Source organism: Falco rusticolus, chromosome 11 (genome assembly GCF_015220075.1).
Source record: "Falco rusticolus isolate bFalRus1 chromosome 11, bFalRus1.pri, whole genome shotgun sequence".
NCBI lineage: Eukaryota > Metazoa > Chordata > Aves > Falconiformes > Falconidae > Falco > Falco rusticolus.
This window is the reverse complement of record NC_051197.1, coordinates 34391690-34416456: the sequence shown is the minus strand read 5'-3', so window position 1 is coordinate 34416456 and position 24767 is coordinate 34391690. Positions and strand designations below refer to the sequence as shown.

Sequence of the window (24767 nt, the reverse complement as noted above, 5' to 3'; positions counted from 1 at the left end):
GCCAAGAATTATTGTAAAATGAAGGCTGGGAAAGTAAGTACTTGAAAACCACGAAAATCCCAGAGCTAAGGTTTCTGCTGCAACATTCAGTCATTTTCGCTGCACATCTATACATTTTATTATTATTTAATATATATTCTGTGAGGTGTGTAGGATGTGTAATGAAGCCAAAACGATATTGCTTTGGAAACGCTAGTATCTGTAATTTCCTGACTTTTGAATATTTGAATTTTCGGCCTCAGTAATGTACTAATGCTGTTTTATGTGTTTCATATATAATTGGCTTGAATTTTTTTCTTCTTTTTAACTGGCGATACGATGATTAGTTTCTGGAGTAAGAGCGAAAAGAACGATGTGTTTTCTTTGGCCCAGTACCGCAGAATCTAGTTTATGCATTTTCTCATTGCGATGATACTATACTGGTGAGGGAAGCTTGGTGTAGGTGGGAACTTGGCTGCTCGGTGCCTCGCTGATGACTGGGACTTGGAAGCCTCTCAAGGATGGTGTTACCTTTTCTTCCTCTCCAGCCTTGCTGGAAACACTCGAGGGTACGAAGCTTTTCATGTGTGTCTATGGGACAGTGTGTTTACTCCAGCGCCATCCCCCCCACCGCCTCTCCAGCAGTTTGGGAGGCCTGTTTAGCACTTGATAAAAATAAAAACTAAGCAGATTACTGCAGGTTAAATTAACATGTACGACCTAGCACAGAAAGCTCCACTTCCCTGCTGCACATAGAGAACGTCCGAAGTACGTTAAGATGCTGACATTAACGCGCTTGCCAGACCCATCTGAGGAGCCTCTTTGGCAGCAGGTGACGGTGTCCGTGAGGGACAAGGCGGCCGCCGCCGGTGCGGCCGTACCAGTGCGCTGCCCGAGACACACGGCCGAGGGGCCTCCGCCCCGACCGGGCCCACCCCGGCGAGGGGCTGCCGCCGCCGCGGCCCGGCCGGGCGCACCCGGCTCCCCGCGCACCTGCCGCGCCGCGCAGGCCCCGCACGCCGCCCCCCGGGGCCCCCGCCGCCGCCCGCTCGGCCCTGGCCCTCCCCCGCCGGGCTCAGGTGACACCGGCCCCGGCGGCTCCCCGGGCCGCCGCGGAGCTTCCTGGTTCCCAGAAGGTGCCGGAGCGACCGCAACAGGAACTGAGAGACGGGGGGAGGAGGCGGTGCCGCCGCTCCGCTGCAGTCGCGGCCCGAGCCGGGGGAGCGGAGCAGCCATGGGCCGGCGCCCACCGCCGCGGCGCTGAGCCGCCCCCGCCGCCCGAGGCAGAGGGGCCGGCGCTGCCCCCTCGCCCTTGCCGGGCGGGGCGCTTGTCCCCGAGGGGCGCTGGAGCAGCCGCCGGGGGCCCGCGATGTGACCATGGACAGCAGGTTCAAGTGAGTGGGGGGGCGGCGACGGGCCGCGGCGGGGCCGGCGCGGGCGGGGCGGGGGCCGCGGCGGGGCTGTCAGGCGGGCCGGGCCGAGCCCAGCCCAGCTCGGCGGCGGGCGGGCAGCGAGTAGGCCCCGCAGCAGCCCCGGCCTGCCGGGCCCGCCAGGCGGCGGCGAGGGAGGGGAGGAGGGAGGGGAGGCGGGGGAGCCCACCCGGCGGGAGCGTGCGAGGGGCCGGGCGCGCCGCGGCCGCTGAGTGACTGACAGGCAGCGCGGCGGGCGGCGGGCCGGGAGCGGGCGCTGCGCGCCGGGCCGGGGCGCGGGGGGAGAGGGGCGCGCACAGCGGCGGCGGCGCCCCCCGCCCGGCCCGCAGCGGGGAGGAGGTGGCCGCGGGGCCGGCCGCCCCCCGCCTCTCGCCGCCGCAGCGCCGGCCCTGCAGCGCCCGCCCGCAGCTGCAGCAGGAGGGCGGCCCTGCGGCCCGCCGGCCTCGCCGGGCCGGGGCAGCGCGGCCGGGGAGCGGGGCCGGCCCGGGCGGGCCGTGCCGGTGAACGGGGCTCGTGCGGCGGTGGCCTGTCGCTCCCCGGGCGCCCCCGGCCTGGCGCCCCGGCCCGGCCGCCAGCGCCCCGCCAGGCCCGGGCCGCGCCGCCCCCGCAGGGACCCTGCGGCAGCCGCGGGGGCTGAGGCTGGTGGCATTAACCGCTCCGGTAGTTACAGACCTTCCTTTTGCCGTTATGGCGTGGCAGGTGCCAAAGAGAATTTTAGGTGTTGGGAAGCACGGACCCACCCGGAGCGGCCGCCTGGTCCTGCTGAGCTGGGAAGCTGCCGAGATGTCAAACAGCGGTGGCAGGAATTGACAAAAACCCCCGTGTAAATACCGGGTGAAGAGGCAGGCTGCCACCGGGTAGCTGTAAAGGAAACGGGAGACAGTCTGACAATTCTCAGACTAGTTTTACACATTTTTGACACTTCTAAGCGCAGTGGGATGTGAAGAGTAAACTTAGAAGCATTTTTCTGCAAAAGCAGATTTAGAGTGGTATGGTGAAAGACGGAAGGCAGTGGTATTTCAAAGAGCTCATTTCATGAGAGTAACTCGGCCAAGAGTTGAGCTAGAAGCACTTATTCGATGTTTGTGATGCTTGAACCGATTCACGCTAAAACCCCAGCACTGCGTGGCCTGGTTGGGAAGCAGAGGAAGGGCCGAAGCAAAGGTGGCCTGAGAGCATAAACTTAGAGTCTGAGCTGGACTGGTGCCGTGGGGAGATGTCGCTTCTTTTAAAGGAAGGATTTTTGTCAGTGGCTCATCTAGAGGTGGCTCGGTGGAGCCAAGCGTTATCAGTTTCATTCTGAACCCGCTCACCAGCCAGAGGAAGAATGGACGGACTTTAATATCAGAGTAAATCTCTAATATCCTGGATTTAGGCTGTTGCAACTCAGAGCGAATTTGATCTCCTACACACAGGATCAATAGATACAGGATTTTCCCAACTAAATGCTTTAAAATAAGATGCAAGGAAAGATTGTGATACGGGTGGGCTGTGTCTTCATAACCTGTATTAGACTATAATTGTATATCTCAGTTGATGATGTGCTGAGGTCAGTGAAAGCATGTACTGAATCAATTAATTCATGACAGCTGAAATTTTCCCCAGCTCAGCCTTTGGATTTCATTCAAAACTTTCTTTAAAGAATCAACCGTGTGTTAATTTGCTTACATGCTTTATTTTAAAGCATTCTAGAAACCTGGAACCAAGTGTTGGATTTTTTTATTTGCCTAAAACTCCAGCTGACTTCAGTGGGAGTGTTACCTAAGAAGGGATTTCAAGTGTGAGCCTTTGATGTGGTTGAACAGATAATTGATATAGGTGTGGTTATGCCACTTGTTTTTAATATAAATAGCAGTGAGCTTGGTAGGCAGAGAGAGGTGGGTGGTATTGTAATGGCATTCAGGGCTGTTTTAATAAATATTTAGTTTGGGATTAGGTTGTGTGTTAATTGCTGTTAGCTTATGCAGTTCACTGTTAGGAGGTGTGTAGTTACTGGGCAGGTGGAAGAGGCATTGGCCCTCACCAGAGCTGACCGTGATGGCTGCTGCAGATACGGAGGCTCCATCTTCCTGGCTGGCTGGGGATTGCGTCTGTCCTTAGTTAATTGCATTAATGTTTTCTCACTCACTGAATCATGCCCGAGATTCAGCCTTCAAAGTCAAAGATGACGATCAATATCTTGTGAACGAGGAAGCTAAGTGATTCTCAGCCTTATGGTGATAATCCTATGCATTTAAAGGGTAGTGGCTAGATTTGTGGAATTAAAATGGATGTCTAATGATGGGCTATTTCTGTTAAGTAGAAATAAAATGTAGCTTTAGAAAAGGCTACCCATGACTCCATTAATATGTTTCAGATTGGTTGATAAGCATTTTAGTAGTGCTTTTTTTCCAGCTGTTAGGCGTGATTTGATGGTGTGACTTAAAAGCTATTTGATGCATAGGGCAGTGACAGTGTTTAGCTTGTTTATCTTCCTTATTCTTTCTTTAAGGCTGTACAGGGAAATGTGACTTTTTGGTTCTTCTTTAGAACTAATCTGGTTTCTAATGTTAATTTAATAAAACTTTAATTTATTTTAATTTTATTCTGTACAAATAGAATGGAAAAGAGAGAACATGGTAGAAACAAACATATATATTTGATTAATCAATTGTGTTTGCTTCTTCTAGGGAAAATCCAGAACGTACCTTTGATTTGGTACTGAAAGTAAAATGCCAAGCATCTGAAAACAAAGGTAATATTCTGTGCCTATTGGTATTTATTTGTAGAAATGAGAAGTGGAAAGAAAAATAGTTGGCATCCTGATCTAATGTCGTCTTATGCTTTTAATTGCTGTTGGATTGGGATTGTATTAAAAGCCACTATGGTTATTTTATTGCCTTTTAAAATCTATTGTGTTAATTCATAGTTGTCAGGGTTTTTTTTTGTTAGTTTTTCATTTGGCTATTGTAAAAATATTTTTGTTCTGAGAGAGTTACTTGCAAAGCTTGGACTTGAAATGCATCTTCTACAATTCTTAAGTCTTAGAATGTTGATTTTGTGTAAGATTTCATTTTAGGAGAACAATTGACTTCTGTTTCTACCAGTGGAATGTTAATTTTGATGAGCGTGATAGGGAGAAAGTAAGTTTCTGAACAACAGGAAGAGACCTTCTTTCTAGCTCATGTTTGGCAGCTGCTTTGGTTTGATACATGATATAAACAGCAATGAGTGCTGTCTTGAGCTTGTACTAGCCATCAGTTTCATGTCTCTGTAAAAACATGGTAAAAGACATGTGGTAGCACAAGAGTTATTCGAGAGAGGCTTTTTTCCTCTTGGTAAAAAGAGGATGAGGTTTCCAGTGCTGAAATTAAAATGCCCCCCTAGAAAGTCCATTGGGGAAACTCAGTTCATGTTCTTATCTGAGGTTGTTGGCCGCCTAAAAACACAGGGAGAGAAGTCGTCTTGTTGGGGTTGCGTTGTAGTCATGTCTGTGACAGCTGTGTCTTAATCACGACTGTAAAACCATTAAACTACATCTTAAAATTGAGTACATTTCTTATCCTGCTGTGCTAATAGGTGCTGTTTCCAGAGTTTACTACTCTGACAAGTTAGAAGCCTATAGAAGTTTATAGCCCCAAAGTATTCCTTTTTTTTAATTTTGGCTAACATTTCTGTTAGTGATGTCAGGGGTATGTGCCTAATATGTTTACCAAAACATTTTTTTTGAAACTAAACAATTGTATTTCTTTAGGTCTTCTCCTGACAATCCCAACAGACTTTTCTGTGCCTGTTGTATTATATATTATCCATTATTGATATCTCAGGTTCATCAGATTTTTATTTTTTTTCCTTTTCTCCTCCTCTTCATAAGGTCGCTATTTAGTTGTGGAATGACATCTTGGTCCTGGTTCAGTCTGGGTATTTTCACTTTTTTTGTGACCAGCCAGCATCCTTCAGTTCATTGCCTGCTTTTTTGATTTGTTGCTGGTACGGTGATGGTTGGGGGTAATCGATCAGATGAGCTTTCGTATCTCTGATCATTGTGATTTGCATCATGGCACATTTTACTCTGTTCTCTTGTTTGTAGTTTTTACCATAGTAATTTCATAGATGATGTCTGTGAACCCCACTTAGCTACTTGACTCCTGATCTGTTCCTCCTTGCATTGTGCATTTAGTCTCTGCCTCCACCTGACAGCCCTTCCTGGGGGCCTGTTCACATCCCAGCCCAGGCCAAGCTTCAGCCTGCAGACTTTATTCCCTTTCTTCTTTACCTCCCAAGAGCTAGGCTGTTGATAATCCTTTTAGGTCTTCATCTTGAAATCCTGAAAAGTGTGAGTTTTTTTCTTCTGTGATCAGAACATGGATCTATATCCTTTAAATTCCTTTTATGTCCCTTTTGACTTGTGATTTTGCATCTTTCTGCCTCTGCTGCTGTAAGAAATTGCTTCTCTGTACCTGCAGCTCTGTGCATGATTGCCTGCACTTTGGTGCTGGTCATAGGCACTTCCCCTGCCCCGCTCACCGGGCGTTTCATGTTGTTCATCTGTTGTTCTCTGTGGAGAGTGGTGTCTTCAAGAAATCTCTGTATCTACTTGAACTGTGACTTGAGTTAATGTAGAGACAGTATGTGTGACTGTTGTGGGTGCACCCTCTTCCATTCCACTTCTTGCTATCGGTACCCCTCATGGGCTCAGTTGCTGTTTGTCCATGGGGCAGCCAAAGGCAGAAAGGAGTTCTGATACTGGTAGCGATGGAGTCTGCAGTGTGTGGCCAGTGAGGGATTTAGGGGTGTTTCAGCTGGCCTGGAGGTTGTATTGATTCTTGCATGAGTCCGTAGATCAGCACAAAAGTACAGTACCCTTTTAATAATCAGATTGTGCTGGCTGAATGTTCCAGTTACCATCCTGCTGTACTTGGTGACCCATCTGGGATTCATTTTAATTTCTTTCATATTATGTCTAATTCAGATAACAAACTCACTCCAGTGAGGGCTTGACATCATATTTACATATGGTATTATGAGCACAGTGATGTATCAAATTAATATATCTGAATGTTAAAGTTATTTAAAGGAAGTTCACAAGGGACAAAAGTGTATTGTCTTCACCGCCACTTTAGAAGTGGAGCACAAGGCTTGTCATGCGAAACAGGGAGCTTTAAAGGTTGGTTTATTATAAAGCCTAACAAATTTGACAGTTACCCTGTATTGTAGGTCTTGCCTTTAAATAGATTTTCATGCTAGGATAATCTTTTGAATATATCATACTTGAAAACGTGATCCATTCACCTGTTTCTTTGCTCATGCCTCTTTCTTTCTTATGAAAGAGATTTGTGTTTAAATGGGGGCTTTCTCCCTCGCATCCCATCTGCTCCTTGTACTTGATCCTGAAGCTATGTCAGGGCTGAATTTGTGACATCACTGTCACAGTGTTGCCGTGGAAATATCACAGCCACAAAATTATGATCTCTCTGTGTGAGTGAGCAGCAGGAGAAGCCGACTTTGGGGAGAGGAAGAGCTTAATGTCACCCATGTATCTTTAAGCTTTTTCTTTTCAAGCTTTGCTGTAGTGAGCATTCTCCTGCATTTTAATTTCCCTGTGCCAGTGTGTAACTATTCTAATAAATAAAAATTGAGGTAGCCCTACTGCACGTGTAGCTATTAATAAGATGATGTTTTTACGAGGATGCTATATACCTGGAATAACGTGACATGATGAAAAATTTTGCTGTTAAAATTATGCTTTTGGAAAAATGTTTTTAGATAACTGCTGAATTACAGCATAGCTCTCAAGGAATGTTAATATTTTGGATCAGACAATGTCCTAGGGCTCTTCCAGCTGTAAAGGATCATACATACATGCAATGCAGCAAGGTTTATATGTATTATGAAATTTCTTCTGAAGTCATTCCACTAATTATTTGCAACGTTGTTTTCTATTCAACATTAACACCTACAAAGTTTCACGTAGGTTATTATGAATTTATCACTTCATGTGTGGTAGTAACTCCTGAATTGGTTACAGGCTTAGCTGTGCTAGCAAGTCTTTAGTTAGAGCTGGATCAAAATTTTGTTTTCCCATTGGATACCTGTTTTTTGTGATTTTAAGAGTAGCTTGCATACTTGAATATTTATTTCTCAATATGGTGTTCTTGATGGAGTAGACAATCCTTTTGGGCTGCTCTTTCTCTCTTAAACTGCAGGTGTCCACAATAATGTTGCTAGAATAGTGATCTGCCAAACTTTTTCTCATTTTCAGGGCAGGAGAGAAAAAAAGGGTACTTTTTACATAAATAGTCTTATAAGTGAGCACTCTATTTTTTACTGTTGCTGACAAGCTTTTTTTATTCGTCACTCGGGTTCTGTTACACCACCCCCTCCCCCTTCTGTTTATTAGAGGGGGTTAATGCCTACTCTTAGAACAAAACAGGCTATGATTCCCTCAACTATTTAGAATATATTGCTTACTATATTTTCAGAGTAAATGATGCTTTTGATACCATATTCTACCTAAGACTACCTTGAAAGCTGCATTTCAGCTGTACTTACTTGGACAGTTGAGGCATGTATTCCAAAGAGGAGAAAACCTTTAGGACCCAATTCAGATCGTAGCCCAAGTCACAACTTCCAGCCCTTTGCAGCACAGTCAAGATGGTAAGCATCAATTAACATGATATGTTGAAACATAGTAATTCAGCGTGACAGACTTTTTATTGGGAAAATTCATAACTTGATTCTCACAAAACATTGGGATTAATTAAATTCTGTTCACTGGAGTTTTCTGAGTGACTGGGAGATGAGTGCTTAGCTATTCTAGCAGACCAGTATTTGTTGTGAATTTGGCCTGCAGTATCAGTAGCACCTTATAGCAAAAGGTTTTACATTGTCTCCCAGGCAGTTGCAGATTTTCATAATTCTTTCCTGTGTTACTCCTTAATGAACAAGCAAACAAATGAAATGTCAAAATAGGCACACATCTTGACATCATCAGTTGACCTTCTGCGTAAAATTTTCACTTACAGACCCAGAGGGCAACTTGATAACAGATACTATCAACACCATTGTGTTATTTCAAGGGCAAGTATTGCTCTTCAGCTTTAGGGTAAAAAGATGCAAGTTTTTTGCCCTTTGGACTGAGTCACCCTTTGGAGGTATCAGGAGTAATGCAGTGTTGCAGTTGTCCTGAGTCCATAGTTTTATATGAAGCTGTTGGTTCCAGATTGTACAACAGCTGCACTTGGGGTGACTTTACTGTTCTCCTGGCAACTTGTCTCCTGAAAGTTATACTGACCTGGCACTGTAAGATCTGCCTGAGCCTAGAAATTGGTTAACCAAAGCAATCTGCAGCTTTTCCCCTCCCCCCACCCCCCTTTTTCTTTTTTCTGTCTAGGTCCTTCCATCATGAAAGTAAATGGAATTTCTGGAAAGTTGATGTTTCTGAACTGTTCCAGAGAACATGTCGAAAATATTAGTGCCAGTGTAATCTTCATGAAGAGTGCATATTTATTTATGCATACAAAACATATACAGTTTGTGCATATACACATATTTGTCTGAACTTTTGATTTTGGTTAAATGTGCAAAGATATAGAATCAGTTAAATTACCAACTTTAAACTGTACATCCTATATTGATTTTATTAAAATTGGATTGCAGAGTCCAGACACAAAAGGCAATGCAAATATAGCAGCTAGCAGTAGAAAGGCAATGTGCAACAACTTCTGCGAAGATGAGGTCTTCAGCGTTTCTGTCCACAGTTTCCCAAGAAGAAGATGACTCAGATTGGTTTCTGTTTGTGTGGTGAAGAGTGCTGTTTGCTACACCTCACTTTTTTTTTTTTTTTTTAAAGTTATTCCACATATGAAAAGCAACAAAAAGGCTCCATGGAGTGTGCAGGTAGATCCAGGAAATGCAACCACTGAATGTCATAGTTTGGGTCTAGGAATGCTTTGGTCCTGACAGTTCAAGTTTTACTTGAAAACCCCTTTGAAATAGCAGTTAATTTTCTGTTCAAGCAAAGAGTAATTGCTTGAGCAAGGCTTGGAATTTGATTGCTTTGTCTCTGTTGCCTCTTTAAATGCTGGGAAGTCTAGAGCTCTAGATCTAGATACGTGCTTTTCAGAGAAGGTGTTTAATAGGTTGTGTTGAATTGTGTGAATATCTTCTGTAGTTTATCTTCCCTATGCCAGAAGGATAATAAACCTTAGTGATGCATTATCTCTAAATTATTTTTCTTTCAAGGGTCTTCTTTTCATTAAATTTTCAAGGAAAAGCCATGAAAACCATTTTAGTTGTGTGTTGGTAGAGTTAAGAGCTATATGAATTAAATTCAGGTATTAGTCCAGAAATGCAAAATTCTTTGTATGCAGTTTGATTGTGGTCTGTAAGGTACTAATAAGATACAGCTATAAGTTACCTTATATATATAAGGTACTAATAAAATACAGGTGTAAGATACTAAGTTCCAGGAAGGTCCCAATTCTGAAGAAGTTTAATGCAGTTGGTAGTTGTGTCCATGGGTAACCTGTCTAGCTTTGGTAAAGTTTTGATTAAACATCTTCCAAAGCTGCTTTCAGAATTGTGGCCGGAGCAAGCACTATTTTTTCTTCTCTCTCTCTCTCTCTCTCTTTTTTTTTTAGATTTACTGTAGAGAGCTGTTTATTAACCACAGATTCTGAGCCTGTGGGTGTAACGTGCTGATCAGATAACTTTTCCTCTGCTGTACATTTTTTTGCAGAGCATCACTTGAACATGATTAAAAAGATAATTCTATCGTTGTAATACATGAAGTCTGCAGGATTTTTTTTTTAAAGAGTAATTAAAACTTTTGATATAACCTTTATGTACTGCCAACCTTTTTCACTGTTGGTTTTAATTGGAAGGATACTAAGTAAGTACTGGCCTACAGAAAATTAGGTTTCTCTGACTTTTGAAAGTACACTGTGTTCTTCAGATGAGTATGGAGAGCAACTATATATTGCTATGAACTAGATGAACTTTCTTGTAAGTCTCATATTTATTGGCAGATTTGTAGTCTCAAATATTGTGTTACCATATTAGAATTTATTTTACACCAATAAAAAGTTAAAGATGCTTTTTCAGTTTGTACAATGCCATTTCAGAACATGGGCTATCTGATTGTAGTCTTAGATGCAGTTTTTGTATATAAAAAATGAAGATTTCTTTCAATACGCCTCCACCCCAACTCATTAACTCATATATTGTTATTTAGATTAGTGCTACTTCCCTGTAACCGTTTCTTGTTTTTTTTCTGTTGGAATTTTCAAATGGTTGTACCTAAAAAGCTGGAAGTGGACATTTAATCTAGGCTGGTTTCTCTACAAGATTATTGATTGATTAGGAGCGGAATATCTCACAGTCCTTTGTTGAGTATTATGTAAATGTTTTGAGGGCAAAAGCAGGTAGTGCCTGTGATTGTGCATCACTTTTGTCCTTTTGGGCAAAACAAAGGAATATAAGCCAGAGTTTGACTGGTTGGGCAAAACCAAGGCGTCTAAGCCAGAATTTGACTGAAGCTCTCACGTACAAGCACCAAGCATACCTGTAAGTCCTTAATAAATTATAATATTTTGTATAACTTAAAACCTTCTAGTTGTATCTAAATTGATGTTTTCATTATATTCAAATTTCTTTCATTTAATTGGAAAGGTCCTCAGGGTATGAACTATGTCTTCTCTGTGTTTGGACTGTCATTAGCAAAGAGTGGGTGTTGGAGAATTATGAACAACAAAAACAATTACAGCAACTGCGGTTTTGCATCTAAGACAAAGATTGACATTTTGACGTTTCTTACCTTTTATTTTTCATTCTCCAGAGGCTGATAAATGGAGGGTAGTCACTCCAGCTTTCAGCTTCTCTGCACAGATGCTAAAATGTGGAGGAAAATGCTGCATTTCAGTGCCTCGTTTCCTACAGTTGTGTTTTTTTTCCACCAACCTACTGAGATTCTTGGATGTATGTGTAATTTGGAGGTGGGTGCAGATATGTGTGTGTAGGAGGGGGAAGGGTGAGAGCTGCTGGAGAAATAGGTCAAGGAAGCCCTTTCTCCTATCTCCCCTGCATTCTTCACTGGGGAGAAAAAAGCTCATTGGGGAGGGATGACCCTACTCCCCAGCAGCCAGAGGACGGTCCTGGCAGGAGCGGCAGGCTCTGCTCTACTCCAGAGATTCCAGCTGTAGTAATGTGGGGGCAGGTGCTGTGGTATCAGTGCTGGTAGAGAGCAGTTATTCCCCTGCAGGCATTTGCCTGACTGTGTCATTTTTTCATGTGATGCCATATGCCATGTTCAGCAGTGTGACTGGGTTTTGGGCAGTGAAATGAAAAGGGAAAAACTTGATGAGTTAAGTAATACAAATATTAACATGCTGTAAAAAGAATTTTGTATAAAATTCAGTAGAATGAGCGTACTAGTACTAATACAACTAAGTGTAAGCTGAAAACAGTAATGTAGTCAATCAGTATGAAAGTTGACGTTCCTGTGCTTTTTTTCAATTTTAAATTTAGTTTCGTTTTAGTCCTTAACTATTTGAGATGGCTGCCTGGGGGATAGTTTGTGATCTTTTAAATTGCTTGCATTCAAAAGTGTTAAGAGTTTGCGTATTTTTCTAAGCTAATGTCAGCATGTTTCTGCCCTCCCACACACTGAGCAGTCCATCATACAGAGAGGTTTATCGTACTTTAAGGAGGTATGTTACACTGCTAGCTCTTCATATATAGTTTAATGGCTTGTCTTTCATGTGCAGAAGATTTAAAATCTGCTTAGAAAGCTTTGAAAACTGGTTAAACTTTCGAAGTTTTAAATGCTTTTTGCAAAGCTGTGAGACAGTTCTCTCTAGCACTGACTTGAAGAGGCTGAAGTGTAGGGTTTCCTGTCTGGTTCACAGAAACAATCTCTTTTAATTCTTTTACCTTTGCCATTGGTGGTACTATCTGGGGATGTAGATACATGTAGATGCATGTGCTTAACGTATAACTATTGGCATAGATATTTCTAGTTGTAAATAAAACAAAGCATGATCAGGACTACAAAGGGGAGAGGTATGTAACTGTTCATGAAGAGCTTAAACCCCTCGGAAGCCAAAATAAGTTTTCTCAGTAAAGTGCTATTGTTATTCCTCAAAATAATGTTGTCTAGTAAGAGCAGTTTGAGCATAGCACCGCTTTGCAACTCATGTGTTAAGAATCTGTATTTTTCTTGGTAGGCCGATGAGTGACGACTCCAAGATACGGGTAAAAATATGATACTTATAGGCATGTACTTAGGATGGAGGATAGTACGAGATTGACAGATAAAAGTACTGAAATGCTGAAACCATTAACTTCTTAGACATGCCTTTGACATTTTTCCATGTATCTTAGAACTCGAGTCTATGTTTAGAACTGAATAATTTGGATGGGCAAAGACTTCTTACATTTTGTGATTCTGGTTTAGGAGACAAGATTAAAACCTAATACTCAACTTTATATGGAAAAGAGAAGAGAAAAAGCAGAAGCGGCGAGAGAAAAAAAAGGCCCAAACGCGATTTTGGGTGTGGTATCTCTGCTTCCTGAGCTGGGAAAGCCAAGGCAGCAGTTTACAGTCATACTGCCTTCCTTTGCAGAAATTTTAATCTTTGTTTGGAAAGTACTGTCCAAGTATTAAATCCTTAATTGGAAGTAAGGCTTGAATAATGCCCTTAGATTATGTTTCCCAGAGTTTGAATCTGGATCTAGTTTCTCTACATATTTGAGTGGGCATTCAGATGTACATTAAAACCTAGCTAAAATTACAAACCTGTGTCTGAAAAGAGCATATTATTTAGGGTTTCTGTGTTTACTTTAGGACGTATTTTACAAACTATATTAGTTAATGCCACGTTTAATCATCATAGAGGCATAACTGTCATATCCAAGGTATTTTGCCGTAGCTGGTTTACTGTTTCCTTTTTCCTTAAACTCAGAATGGGGAAGTGTGACACAAAGAATGATTAATACTTCGGTTTAGCTTCTAATTGAGAACAAGAAATTCCTAATCATCTGACCTGAGATGGTGCTCATGTCAAAGGTTTTATTTGTTGTACCAGTTGAACCTGTTTTAGACCACAGCTAAATATTGTGAAGTTATGGTGCCATTGTGTAGACAGAGTCAAATGTTTGCCTTTGGGAGGAGGCAGCTGTCTTGCTCTGTTACGGGACAAGCTAAATGCAAAAATCTGTTGTGTTTGTATTTAAATACTGGATGCTAAGTGTTGACTTTTAACTGTGTGGCAAGGGTTGCACTTGACCCAGAGAAGCTGTGCTAATAATGGTTATAAGGCACAGCATCATTTCCCTCAGAAGCTGCAAAGGAGAGCTTAACGTTTTAGGGCAGCTGTTCCCAGGAATGGGGTAGCATTATTGAAGAATAGATGATAATTTTTATATCCTTGGGTTAAGATGCAACATAAAAAAGCAAATGTAAAAGAGTGTTTTGTCTTTACAGTGAATGTGTTTCTGTTCAGTTTAAATGCAAAATAAGAAAAAGTAGCAGTGTAGAGGTAAAAGGCAAGGATTGTGTGAGAGTTGTAAACTTGCCTGGAGGTCTGTAAAGAGTTTGTAATACTGGAGGGAAACCACTGTGTGTTTAGAGTGACACGGTGACTAGAGGGAAACAGTTATTGTAACTTAGTCTTGCTAGCAAGAGCTGATCATTCATGCATCCTTTTTCTGTGCTTTGGCTCTTAAACTGTGTGTTTGCAGTTTGTGTTTTCTTCAAACAGCTAGCACTGCTAGAAGCAGCGTGCGAGGTCAGCATCCTTCCTGCCTCTGGTGGCACCTGGCAGGCTTGCTTTGTGGGTATGCTCACGTTACTGCTGGGGCTGCTGCTGGAGCTGCAGGAAACGGTTGTCATGCAGGTCAGATAGGGAGGAGCTAGTGGGATTTTCATGCCATACAGTGTAACCTAGGCTGTTTTCTCATATCTGAGCATGCATTCCAGGTTTTTTGGGTTTGTTAAAATAAATGTGTTGTCAGTTCAGGAAACTGAAGAAAACTGGGGATGCCCTTACCGTCTCCTGCCATCTTCCTGATGGCTTTTGTGCTTCTAGGGTACCCTGTTGGAATTGTCAGGGTTATGTTAAACTCCTGTCCCTTTTTTTGAGAAAATGGGGTCAACAACTTCGCTGGTGCCTTCTAGTTTTCTGCTCACATAGTAAAAGTGAGCTCTTAAAGGAAAACACCAAATACTCAAAGTTAGAACCCTGTCACTCATGGTCACTTCAAGGCATTGCATATTTGGTGATAGATTAAATTTTTTTGTCTAAACAAAATTCTGTCTAAAGAGCACAGTTTTGCTAGGTTGATATTGTGCAGTAGTTCATAGAACTGAAAATTGTTACCGGTATCATGATACAACATAGGAAATTCTGAAAAACTTTGTGTCCTGGAAAGAGTTTTGCTGGTGTTCATATTCCAGGTATTTTCAAGACTATTGCCAGATAAAAAAGGACTGTAGTTTCCTGGTGGCAGATGAATTGCTTGCTACTTTAGCTGAAATGAATGAACTTTTCCTGTCATGTCACAGGTAGTTGTGATGACAGTGATTGTGTGCCAGGACAGGTAAAGCTTGCTGACACTGGAAACTTAAGTTACGTGAGGTTCTGAGCATTCAGTTGCAGTTTCAATCAGGCATTTTTAATTGATGCATCTGAGTAAATCCATTTTAGTTTGTAGGAATGAGCGTGTCCCGTGCAGTGTAAGTACATGTTTACATCTGCTTTTGCTTGAGGTCAGAGCCCTGTAGCATCTTGCAAGGTCTAGTCTAAAAATACTTATACAAGTGTCAGCCAGGGGAAAAAAAGTGAGGTCAAACTAGCATGTGTAATTAAAGAGTAACCAATTTAAAAAGAGAATTCTCTTTCTCAGTCTTGATGTAATATGCTGTGTTTTACAAAGAATAATTTGAAATGTATTCTTTTGCATTTTGGTTGTGGTGTAGAAATCAATGCTGTGGAACATGACAAAAAACCCCCCAAAAACTTTAGATAACCACCTCTGAAGTGTTTGGTTAAAAACATTTTTCATTGTCAATAAAAACCGCAATAAATTAAAGCTTGCCTTAAATTCTCTGGCAACTAGTGGTGGTGACTATCATCTTTTAAAATAAACAATTTTCTGTGATATTGCTGGATGCTGACAGATCTAGCAAACTATTTTGTCGTTGAGAATACTTGTCAGGCCTCGCAATCCTTGGAGGGAATTTGCATTGTGTTTTCAACAGTGAACAAACCAGAAATCATTTCAGCTCCTGCTGTTGGAGAAAATGATGAAGGAGACAGGATAAACCAAATCAGACAATAAGAAAAATAAATTAATCTTCCAGATCTTTCAGTGGAAGTGCAATAGGATGAAGGTTGCACATAGCAAGGCAGGTGAATTTGTGTTGGCTGTGGACAGCAGAGCTCTTGAGGCCACTACATCCATGAGGATAGGCCAGGCCTGAGCCTTGCTCTGTAAGTGGCTGGGGAACACAAACTTGATCTGCTCTTATATGATCTGCTTTGTGCATTTGAAATCTGAAACTGCAGTGTGGTTTGAAGCTCTAGGAAGAGAAAAAGTGCTTTGCTTCCAGCTCTAAATTACTTCAGTTCAATCTGTAGGCTTGCCCGACTCACCTAACATGGGAGTGAAGGTATATCAGCTCTGAAACACTGCTTTTCTCTGCATTCACAGAAGACTTCTGTGAGAGAAAATGCTGTTACCAAGAACTCATCTGTATGGCTTCTCCTACAGGGGCGTTTGGTTGGTGGTGCTTTCTGTGATGGCTTGACTCTGGTAAACTGAAAAATACTTTGTGTGGGAATCTGTGTGAAAATGAAGATACCCTGTTATAAGATGTTTTCTGCAAAGGGAGTACCCAGTAGAAGTTTGGGCTTTCTGGTGAATAGTGGTGATACTCTGTACACTGTCCAATTTTTGAAATGCTCCATAGCCCGTCTGAAGGGAGACAGAAGTATTCAGGATAAAAATTTGGCTCTGTATGCAGTCAGTTCAGTAAGTTGTGGCTTGGGATTGCAGAATTATCTGTGCACTCACCAGTTAACATGATCATTAATGACTAGTAAAAGAGAGTCTGAAATTAATTCAATTTAGGACAATTGCAGAGGCACTCATTACTGTTGTATTTTAATGTGGATATGGAATCAATCTGTTTAAAGTAAATATATGTGTATGCGGTTCTTCTGGATTACTGCCAGGAACATAACTGGGCTGTGTATGGAGCCAAATGAGAATCCATCTCATTGTGTCTTAAAAACATAATGGGATTTTATAATCTAGTAAAAGTGCATTGTTTGCTTCATGTCTCATCGTGTACACTCCTCCTTATATCTTAACAGGGGAACGTGATCCTGATGTATGCTGCTAGGGTACTTCTGCTACTGGAGTTCTGCTCCTGTCTATTTTAGCACTAGAAATTATTCATCTAAGCATGACCAGTATGTTTTAATTGTCAGCACATATTGAAATATTCATCTTTCAGTGAGCAAGATAAAAAGTCTTGCTAGGACAGAAAGTGCCAGAACAGCATAAACAATAGTTGCAAACAAAGTAATGTTTTGAAGTCGTTTGGATAAAATGAGACCAAAGTGATTTTGGTGTGTATTTTTGCTTGTGGGCTTCTTCTTTTTTTTTTTCCTTTTTTTTTTTTTTTCTTTTTTTGACCTGTATTTAGTTCATGTTGCTTTGGATATGTAGAACAGTATGTATTACTTAGCATAGCAGTTAATGTAGTAGTTTTGTGCTTGTTGGTCAGAACACAGTGCGAATCATGAAACAGGTACAAATTGCCTAAACCAGTTAATTGTTACAGAAAGCGAGAAAGTGCCTTTCTATTGATGTTCCTGAAACTCAATTTTTTTTCTTTTTACGTCCCAGTAGTATATATTCAATTTATTTCATGGGAATATTAGAAGTCATTTCAATATCACAAACAAAAAATAAATGATAGTGTATGCTATGTGTTATCTTAAATTAATATTCCTGTAACAGAGTGACACTAATCTGTTATAAGAAAATAGTACATCTTAGAAACAAAAGAAACCACATTTGATATAAATCAATAGCTCTAAAGTTTAATTACCCCATCACAGTCATACTTTGTTCATCAACATTTCAGGAGGATTTTGTTTAACTCTGCGGTGTATCAACTAGATATACAGTAATGATGTATTGCAAATATGCAGGGATAGGCAGAGAGCTGGATTTTATTCTCAGATCTAATTTTAACACCAATGGCTGAGAGAGATGAATTTAAAATCAATATTTTCAGCTTCATTAGGTTCTTCTTGAAATATTTACTATATAGCAGCAATAGAAAATTATAGTTTCTGGAGGTATGCTAATTGACTCCTGAAATCTGAAACTCTCAGACATTATAATATAATCTTTAATTATCTTCAAATAAAGTATGTGAATAGTGAAACAAGAATGCTTTTTTATATGTGGCCATATTAGAAGTTATGGGTATTGATAGAATGCAGAGGTGTGTGGATGAAATCTGCTTTGTGTATGATGAACTGCAGTCCTGCCCTCTAGAAATTCCTGGGCCCAGAAAACTGATCATGTAAGCAAAGATACGGTGGTACAAAACACAGCATCACACAGATTCCCCGCCAGGTCTGGTTTTGGGTGTTAGTAGGTCAACAAAGAAATGCATTTTATAATCAATAGATGAGAGATCTTTCTAACTTATGGCTAGGTGGCTCAGTAGTTATTAATAGGATACAAAATCTTTCAGCTCTGGAATATGTTTACAGGGCTAGCTCTGATTTAGCTCTGATTCCCCCCCCCCCCTTTTTTTTTTTAAGTGTCCTGTTATTGTCTAGGCTTCCTCCTTTGCATGTGAGAGGTTTATGATTTCATGTGGCTTAGCAGCACTAGGGGAAAAGGATGAACGCCCCCCCCCCCCCGCCCCGCCGCCTTGTAGGGACCAGATATAATCCTAGATTCCTGTTGGACTTTGCTGATGTTTGCTGATGTTGAGCTTCAGCCAAACTGGGGAATAAACACGGTTCCACAAAGGTAAAACACATACTCTGTGTCAGCAGGAACTGCAAGCAGCAGTCACCCCTGGAGGGGAGCAAAGAAAGCCAGGATTGCACCACTGAAAGCCGGAGTGATGCATTACTGTGGGTCACATCAATGAGCTTTACTGGTAATAAGCATCCATTAGGGCAGTTTTGCAAAAAAAGCTAAGTCTTTGAATAACATTTTCCAGGAAAAAAGACTCCTCGCGTTTGAAATGAATGGCTAATACTGAGTACAGTGCATTTCTTGGTAATAGTTTTCTGGTGTTACTGTCTTCTGTTCTACAACCTATCCTTCTGTGGACAGCTAGGAGAAAGCAAAAAAGTTACTGTGTGGCTGCACAGAAATTGTGTCAGTGTGACTGAAGTAATAGTGAGGGGGATGAGTGTTCTTGAAACTGCCATGAAGAAAACGACATATGCTGGTTCTTTATTGCTAGGAATCAGGATAAAAGTGCATTATAGAGAAATTACATAATTTTCTTAAGTGTTAGCTTTTCCTGTCCCTGAAGTAAATTTTTTTTTCTAAATATCATTATAATATCAGAAAATGACCTGAGTTTTTGTTCATGGGTGACTAAACCTTAATTAGGTATGTATTTGGCTGTAATTAAAGCACCTTTATGAGCTCCCCTTCAAGCAGGAGCCAGTAGGGGTAAAGTCTATGGTTAAACAGCACTTTCACTTCAAATAATCTGAGTTTGGTGGGTAAGACAACAGAGCAAATTTACTGTATAACCTTTTAAACATATTTCAGAAGTACAAAGCATTAAAATAAAAAAAGCACACACACACCCTGCCCCCCCCCGCCTCTTTATAAGCTATTGTATCATGAAATATGAGGGGACTGTGACCTCCTTGAAGTGCTGTAATATCTACTATTGAGAAGATTAAACAAGACTATGTGTTGTTATTACCTTTGCACCACAGCAGCACTTCAGTAGCAAATCTATGTGGAAGTTATAACTTCCCGCTGACCTGTAACTTCAAAAGGAAAATTGTTCTAGGCTTGATTCAAGTAGGAAACTTACCAAAAGCTTCATTAAAACATTGTTTGTGTTGTCTGATGCAACGGCATATTTGCAAGCTGTTGTTTCAAGATACTCATAATCCAGGGAAATCAGTAAATTAATAGTTTAAAAACTACATACGCATAGCTCATCAAACACATCCTTAGTTACTTACTACCTTGTCACTCTTCAAGGAATAGAGGTTGTGAGAATGGTAACCACTCTGCTTTCGTTTCTTTACTGTTGAGGGCTTGGATGCCTTCCCAAGAGTGAGGTGCGATGTGTCACTTCTCTCTTTTGATCCCCTTTGCAGCAGGGGAAGCTGAAAGGACTCTTGTCACCTCGTACTACAGTCCCAGTGTTCCTTTGCTTCTCTACACTTGTCCTGCATAAGAAAGCTGGCCAAGAAAAACTCGTAGGTTTCTGTGACTGTTAATGGGTGAATGGCTCCCCGTGGCAATAAGAAAAGAGCTAGGAAACACAGAAAGAAAATCCTATGAGCAATGACTGATTTGAGAGGGAGCAGATTAGCATTGCACTGTTGTATAGCATCACTTTTCATGTCTTTGTTTTGAGAGGCGAGAATATTGCTGAACTCTGTTCTTGGAGTTCAAGGTACCACACAAATGTGTTACATTTAAGGTGACAGAGTTTATTTGATTTCTTTCTTTTTATTCAATAGAAGCTAGGTTAATGTGCAAAGAGTAGTGAAATAGACAATGAGGTCTTGTTAATTCAGGCTGAAACTTTTGCCGTGTTCATAATGTGTTTTTAGCATCTGAAAATTGCTTCTGTTAATACCAGATCAGCATTACTTTCTATGAAAAAGACAGGATTTGAAAGTAGATAATGTTTTAAAGAACTATATAAATGGATGAATCTGCTGTACTTTACAGGAAGGTTTTGATAACAAAAATATATTTAGCAAAGAAATAACAAACCCTGAGTGCAGCTTTTTTTAAAATTGCTGTAGAGTTTCATTCCAAAAACAAAACAAGTAAGTCACATATTCGCTTACTTACCCTTTATTAGAATCTTTTTTTTGGGAAAAAAATAACAGTTTGTGGTCAGAAATAGTTTTCAAGGATTATATTCAGTAACCTTTCTCTTTAAATTTAGCTGCAGGGCTTTGTGGTACTTGACTCCTGTGTCATACCACAGCTTAAAAACTTAGCCCTTTGTATGTGTAGAACTGTAACTCCCGTTTTTTGAATCAGTTTTAGTAACTGATTTAGATTAAATGATTAAAGAGCCTGAAAGTGATGGCAGATGAGCAATTCTTTTGTGTATCTGTATGTGTTAAGAAGGGTTTTAGATGTACGTTTCTGTAGTTTACTTTCTTATATGTAGTGCTTCTAGGATGGTGCATATTGCATAATTGTTTAGATGCTAATTTGATTATAAACTTGTAGATCAGGAGGGAAAAACAATTTTAAGTAATTTTGTCTCTAAGAATGAATAAGATGGTAAACAATGGCATATAGATGAAGAGGACAAAGCAGGTCAATCAAATGATCTGTGCAGGGTGGTTCTTAAATACATTTTGTGTGTTTGGTTTCTAATTGTCTATAAAATAAATTTTTCTTAGCATGTCAGAAATGAGATTTTAGTATCTTGCTCAGTAGCTTAATGGAGTATCCCTTTACAGTGCAGTTGACTCCTCATTTTGCTGTCTTCTCGTTTTTGGTTTTAATTTTGGCTGCAAGTATATGTGGGAGGAAGTTGTGTTAAGTTAGACTTCTGTGTTTGAAAATTTATCTTTCAGCAGTTTTGTGCAAAAGAAAGGTATTGCTTCTCATCGCCAGGACAAGTAAAGATTCTGGGTTTCCTTCATTGCAGTTGAGTTATCTGTGCATTCCTTGTTTAATGTGTACGTGATTTCTGTATGAAGGCACGTGTCCCCTTTTGCATAACTGTTAAAACACTGGTTAATAAAAGCAGCTGAAGTTAGCCACAGCAGGTGCTGCAGTTCAGTGCTTTGGTGGTACTGGGCAGCATGACCTGAATCAGGCAGAAATGTCCAGAAAATTTATTCTGAGATGTGGTAACCTCTGCTTTCCAGATCTGGCAGCTTAAAATAGGTTTGATGCTGCTGCGAGGAGCTCAGCATGCAGTCTTTGAAAACAAGCCTGCCTGCTTGGAACAAAAATACCCCAGTCTAAAACACGAATCCTTTCCTGCACTGGATACAGCTTTTCCCGTGTGAATCCAAACCAAAACCATTATGCATTCGTAGTGGTCTCCAAAAGCATCAGGCGGCCCTTTTGCCTGTGTGAGAAGTGCTCTGTCCTTCCTGGCCGCGGGTGAAAGGGGACCGGCCTTGCTGGGGAGGCTGTGGGGGGCTGCCCCTGGGACCTGCTTCTTGTGGTCACCTGCCTGGTGCAACTCCATTCTGGTATTTCTAACTGAAAGAAAAATGGAAAATGCGTCAAAATACAGATTCTAGCTGTCTAAGCAGAGAAGAGAGTCCGGGGCAGGTTTTGAAGGCGTTCGTTCCTCTGCCTGTGTGGTGGCTGGTGGTTGGTGCTGGGTGCAGGCACAGCATGCCTGGTGTCACAGCCCAGAAGCTGCCTTGGTGGATGTCAGCAGCCTTTCTCCAGCATGCATACCTGTGGTCAGCTGCTTAGGTTTGTAAATTAATGAAAACTGGTATTTTCTCTCACAACCAAATGTGGGCCTGTCTTGTGCAAGCACGCTTGGTTTTGAGCCCCCTTTATACCCTTGGCCTCTGCAGTGTCCTGGCACAGCCTTGGCTGTGGCTGTGGTACTGAGTTTGTGAGCTGTTTCCTTCAGTTTGTTTTAGAAAATGCTACTCATAATTCACTTGGATTATAGGTTTTGTAATACAAGAAATAGGGACCATTTATTTCTTTTTCACCTCTACTGGCACTGTGGGTGATCTTTTATCCCACTGCAGCAGCCTCTCTAACCTGAAAGTCCTGAAAGTGTAATTTGTTGAACCTGATGATTAGGTGCTTTTCCATACCTATCATATATCCTTTCCTAGTCTTCTCTCACTCTCTTTTTGTTTTTGAGGAGAAGGTGGTCAGAACTGTGTGAAACTTTCAAGGTGTTGTTGTGTTACAGATTTCTATAGCAGCAAGTGATGATTCATCCCCCCCCCCGTGCCTGGAAAGCACTTTTACCCCTGGTGGAGAATTTGCTGTTCATTGCTACTGCTCCTTCTCATAAGATTATAAATACATATTGCTGTATAAACAAACATCATTGCCCCCCAAAACACAACTGTTTGAGTTCTGTGTCTGTTTCTAAAGCTTCAAATCATAGGTCATATTATCTCATGTAATACAGTTTTTCAGAGTATTTTTTTCTTGATGCTGTGGTGCTAAACATGGGGTCAGAGAAGAAAATATAAAAATGGCCCAAAATGTATTTTCAGTAGCGGAGGAAGAATTTTTGATTTTTATTTCTAGCCACAGGGAGAATTTCAAAGTGTTCTGATTTATAAGTCTCCCATGTTAATAGTTTTTTTCTTTTTTTTTGATTCTCAGCTACCTTGTTTAGAACTAAAACCAATAATGAATCATAAGAAAAGAAATCAATTCCTATTATTATACTCTTGAGTTAATTCTTTGGATTTGCTTCTTCTCAGACTACATTTCTTCTCAGATGTTTTATCTGTCTGAAATCAGTTTACATAAAACCTCTCAGGCAGGCCTGCATATGACAATGTGCATCTTGTTCAATCACACTCAAGGTGAGTATCTATAAATAAGTTTTTTGGTACCATGAGCAGGATTATAGTATTAGGTCTTCTGTGGCAGCTGTGTCATTTTGGGGAGCTCACTTAGGTTCCTGTGTAGCACTACTCAGCTTCAGAGAAAAATGGTTATTTTATAGTTCTGAATTTTAGTTCCCTTGAGTTCTCATTTGAGAAGTATCTCTTGTAGTTACTGATTTGTCCAACCTATTTAAAAATAAATTGAATGTTGGTATAGCAAGTTGAGCATCCCTTGCTGTCTGGCACTGAGAAGACCTTGTCTGTGAAGAAGGTAAAGTGGAATGGATGTGGAGCAATCTGATCAGCAGTGTAGGAGGACACCATTTTCCTCTCCAATGTAATTATGATAAATGCCTCTTTATTAGTATTTCTTTGTATCACTTCTGGAGATTAGTGATAATGTGGTGGGCTCTGTGTATGACAGCCTCCAGTGGAAGTCGTTCAGCACAAGCCAGTGGGTGTTTGTAGCAGCGCTGCTGCCTGCAGTACGTGTCTGCTGGGGAAGCAGGCCGTGCTCCGGCTGGGGAAAGGCCACAGGGCCTGAAACATATCACAGCCTGGCTTGAGTATTTTTATGGCCAAAGATACCAACACCTAGCAGTCTCTAGATACGACAGCAGCTGTGCAGTGTGGGATTTATTTTATTTTTAAAGGGCATTACAAGGAGTATTAAAATACTCCGGCTTCCTAAACATGACTGTCCTTTGTGGCAGAGGGAGGCAGCGGTGTGTACCTGATGTCCAATATTCCATGAAGACAGAGCAGGTTTTCTCCTGTTCCCTGCCTCCTTTGCAAATCCAGCCTTTGCAGCCTGTTGAGAGAAGTGAGGTTGCTGTTATTCCCGTCCAGGGGAGTTGCGGTTACGGTTGTGTTTGTTTCCAGGCTCTTGAGTCCTGTTGCTTTCCTCGTACTGCTGCTGTGACCAGGCCCTGTGCGGTAGCTGGGAAGGAGTAAATGCAGGGGGTTTTTGTTTTTCCTGTTATGACAAAGATGATTTCACACTTTGCTTGTTTTGGGGTTTTTTGTTTGTTTTTTAAAGTGTATTTTGTGCTGAAACAAGAAACACCCTCGTGTTACCTCAGTCAATCAAGCTATGACAAACAGCAATTCCTTTGCTTTGTGTTTTGAGTCACTCTGGCTCTCTTTCAAAACACATTGGTGAAATTGGTGAGAGATGCATTTCCTCAGCTGTGGCTGATTCTCTGAGCAAAACCCTGGGAATTATTTCCAAAATACACACTCAAGAGAGGCCATAAGAACTCTGCAAAGATGCAAACATCAATTTGTCTGCAACAATGAATTCTTTTCAGTGATTCACAATATATCATATGCTTATTCAAACATTAAAATATTGCTCAGATGTAGGGTTTTTTGGAGGTTTTTTTGGCCTGCTTGTGATTTTTTTTTTTCTTAATGTGAAAGAATGTATTTTTATTAATGTTAGTCCACTTCAGTAAACTTTGTTGCCACTATGCATTATTTATGCTATAGGAATGGAAGTGTTACAAAGAAACAAGATACAAGTCATTGCCTTGGGTTTATTTTGTTTGGTGGTTTTTTG

General features: G+C 41.3%; 1 protein-coding gene across 3 annotated transcripts in view; it reads left to right on the top strand.

The window, feature by feature from the left end:
- Positions 1 to 1058: 1058 nt before the first annotated feature.
- DENND1B (DENN domain containing 1B) overlaps positions 1059 to 24767 on the top strand; it is a 167134-nt gene continuing 143425 nt past the window's right edge. For all 3 annotated transcript variants that reach the window (XM_037403964.1, XM_037403963.1, XM_037403962.1), the window contains exons 1-2: positions 1059 to 1373; positions 4079 to 4143. In XM_037403964.1, coding sequence (XP_037259861.1) covers positions 1357 to 1373; positions 4079 to 4143 — 82 coding nt within the window. In that variant the 5' untranslated portion in view covers positions 1059 to 1356. The remainder of the gene's footprint in view (positions 1374 to 4078; positions 4144 to 24767) is intronic.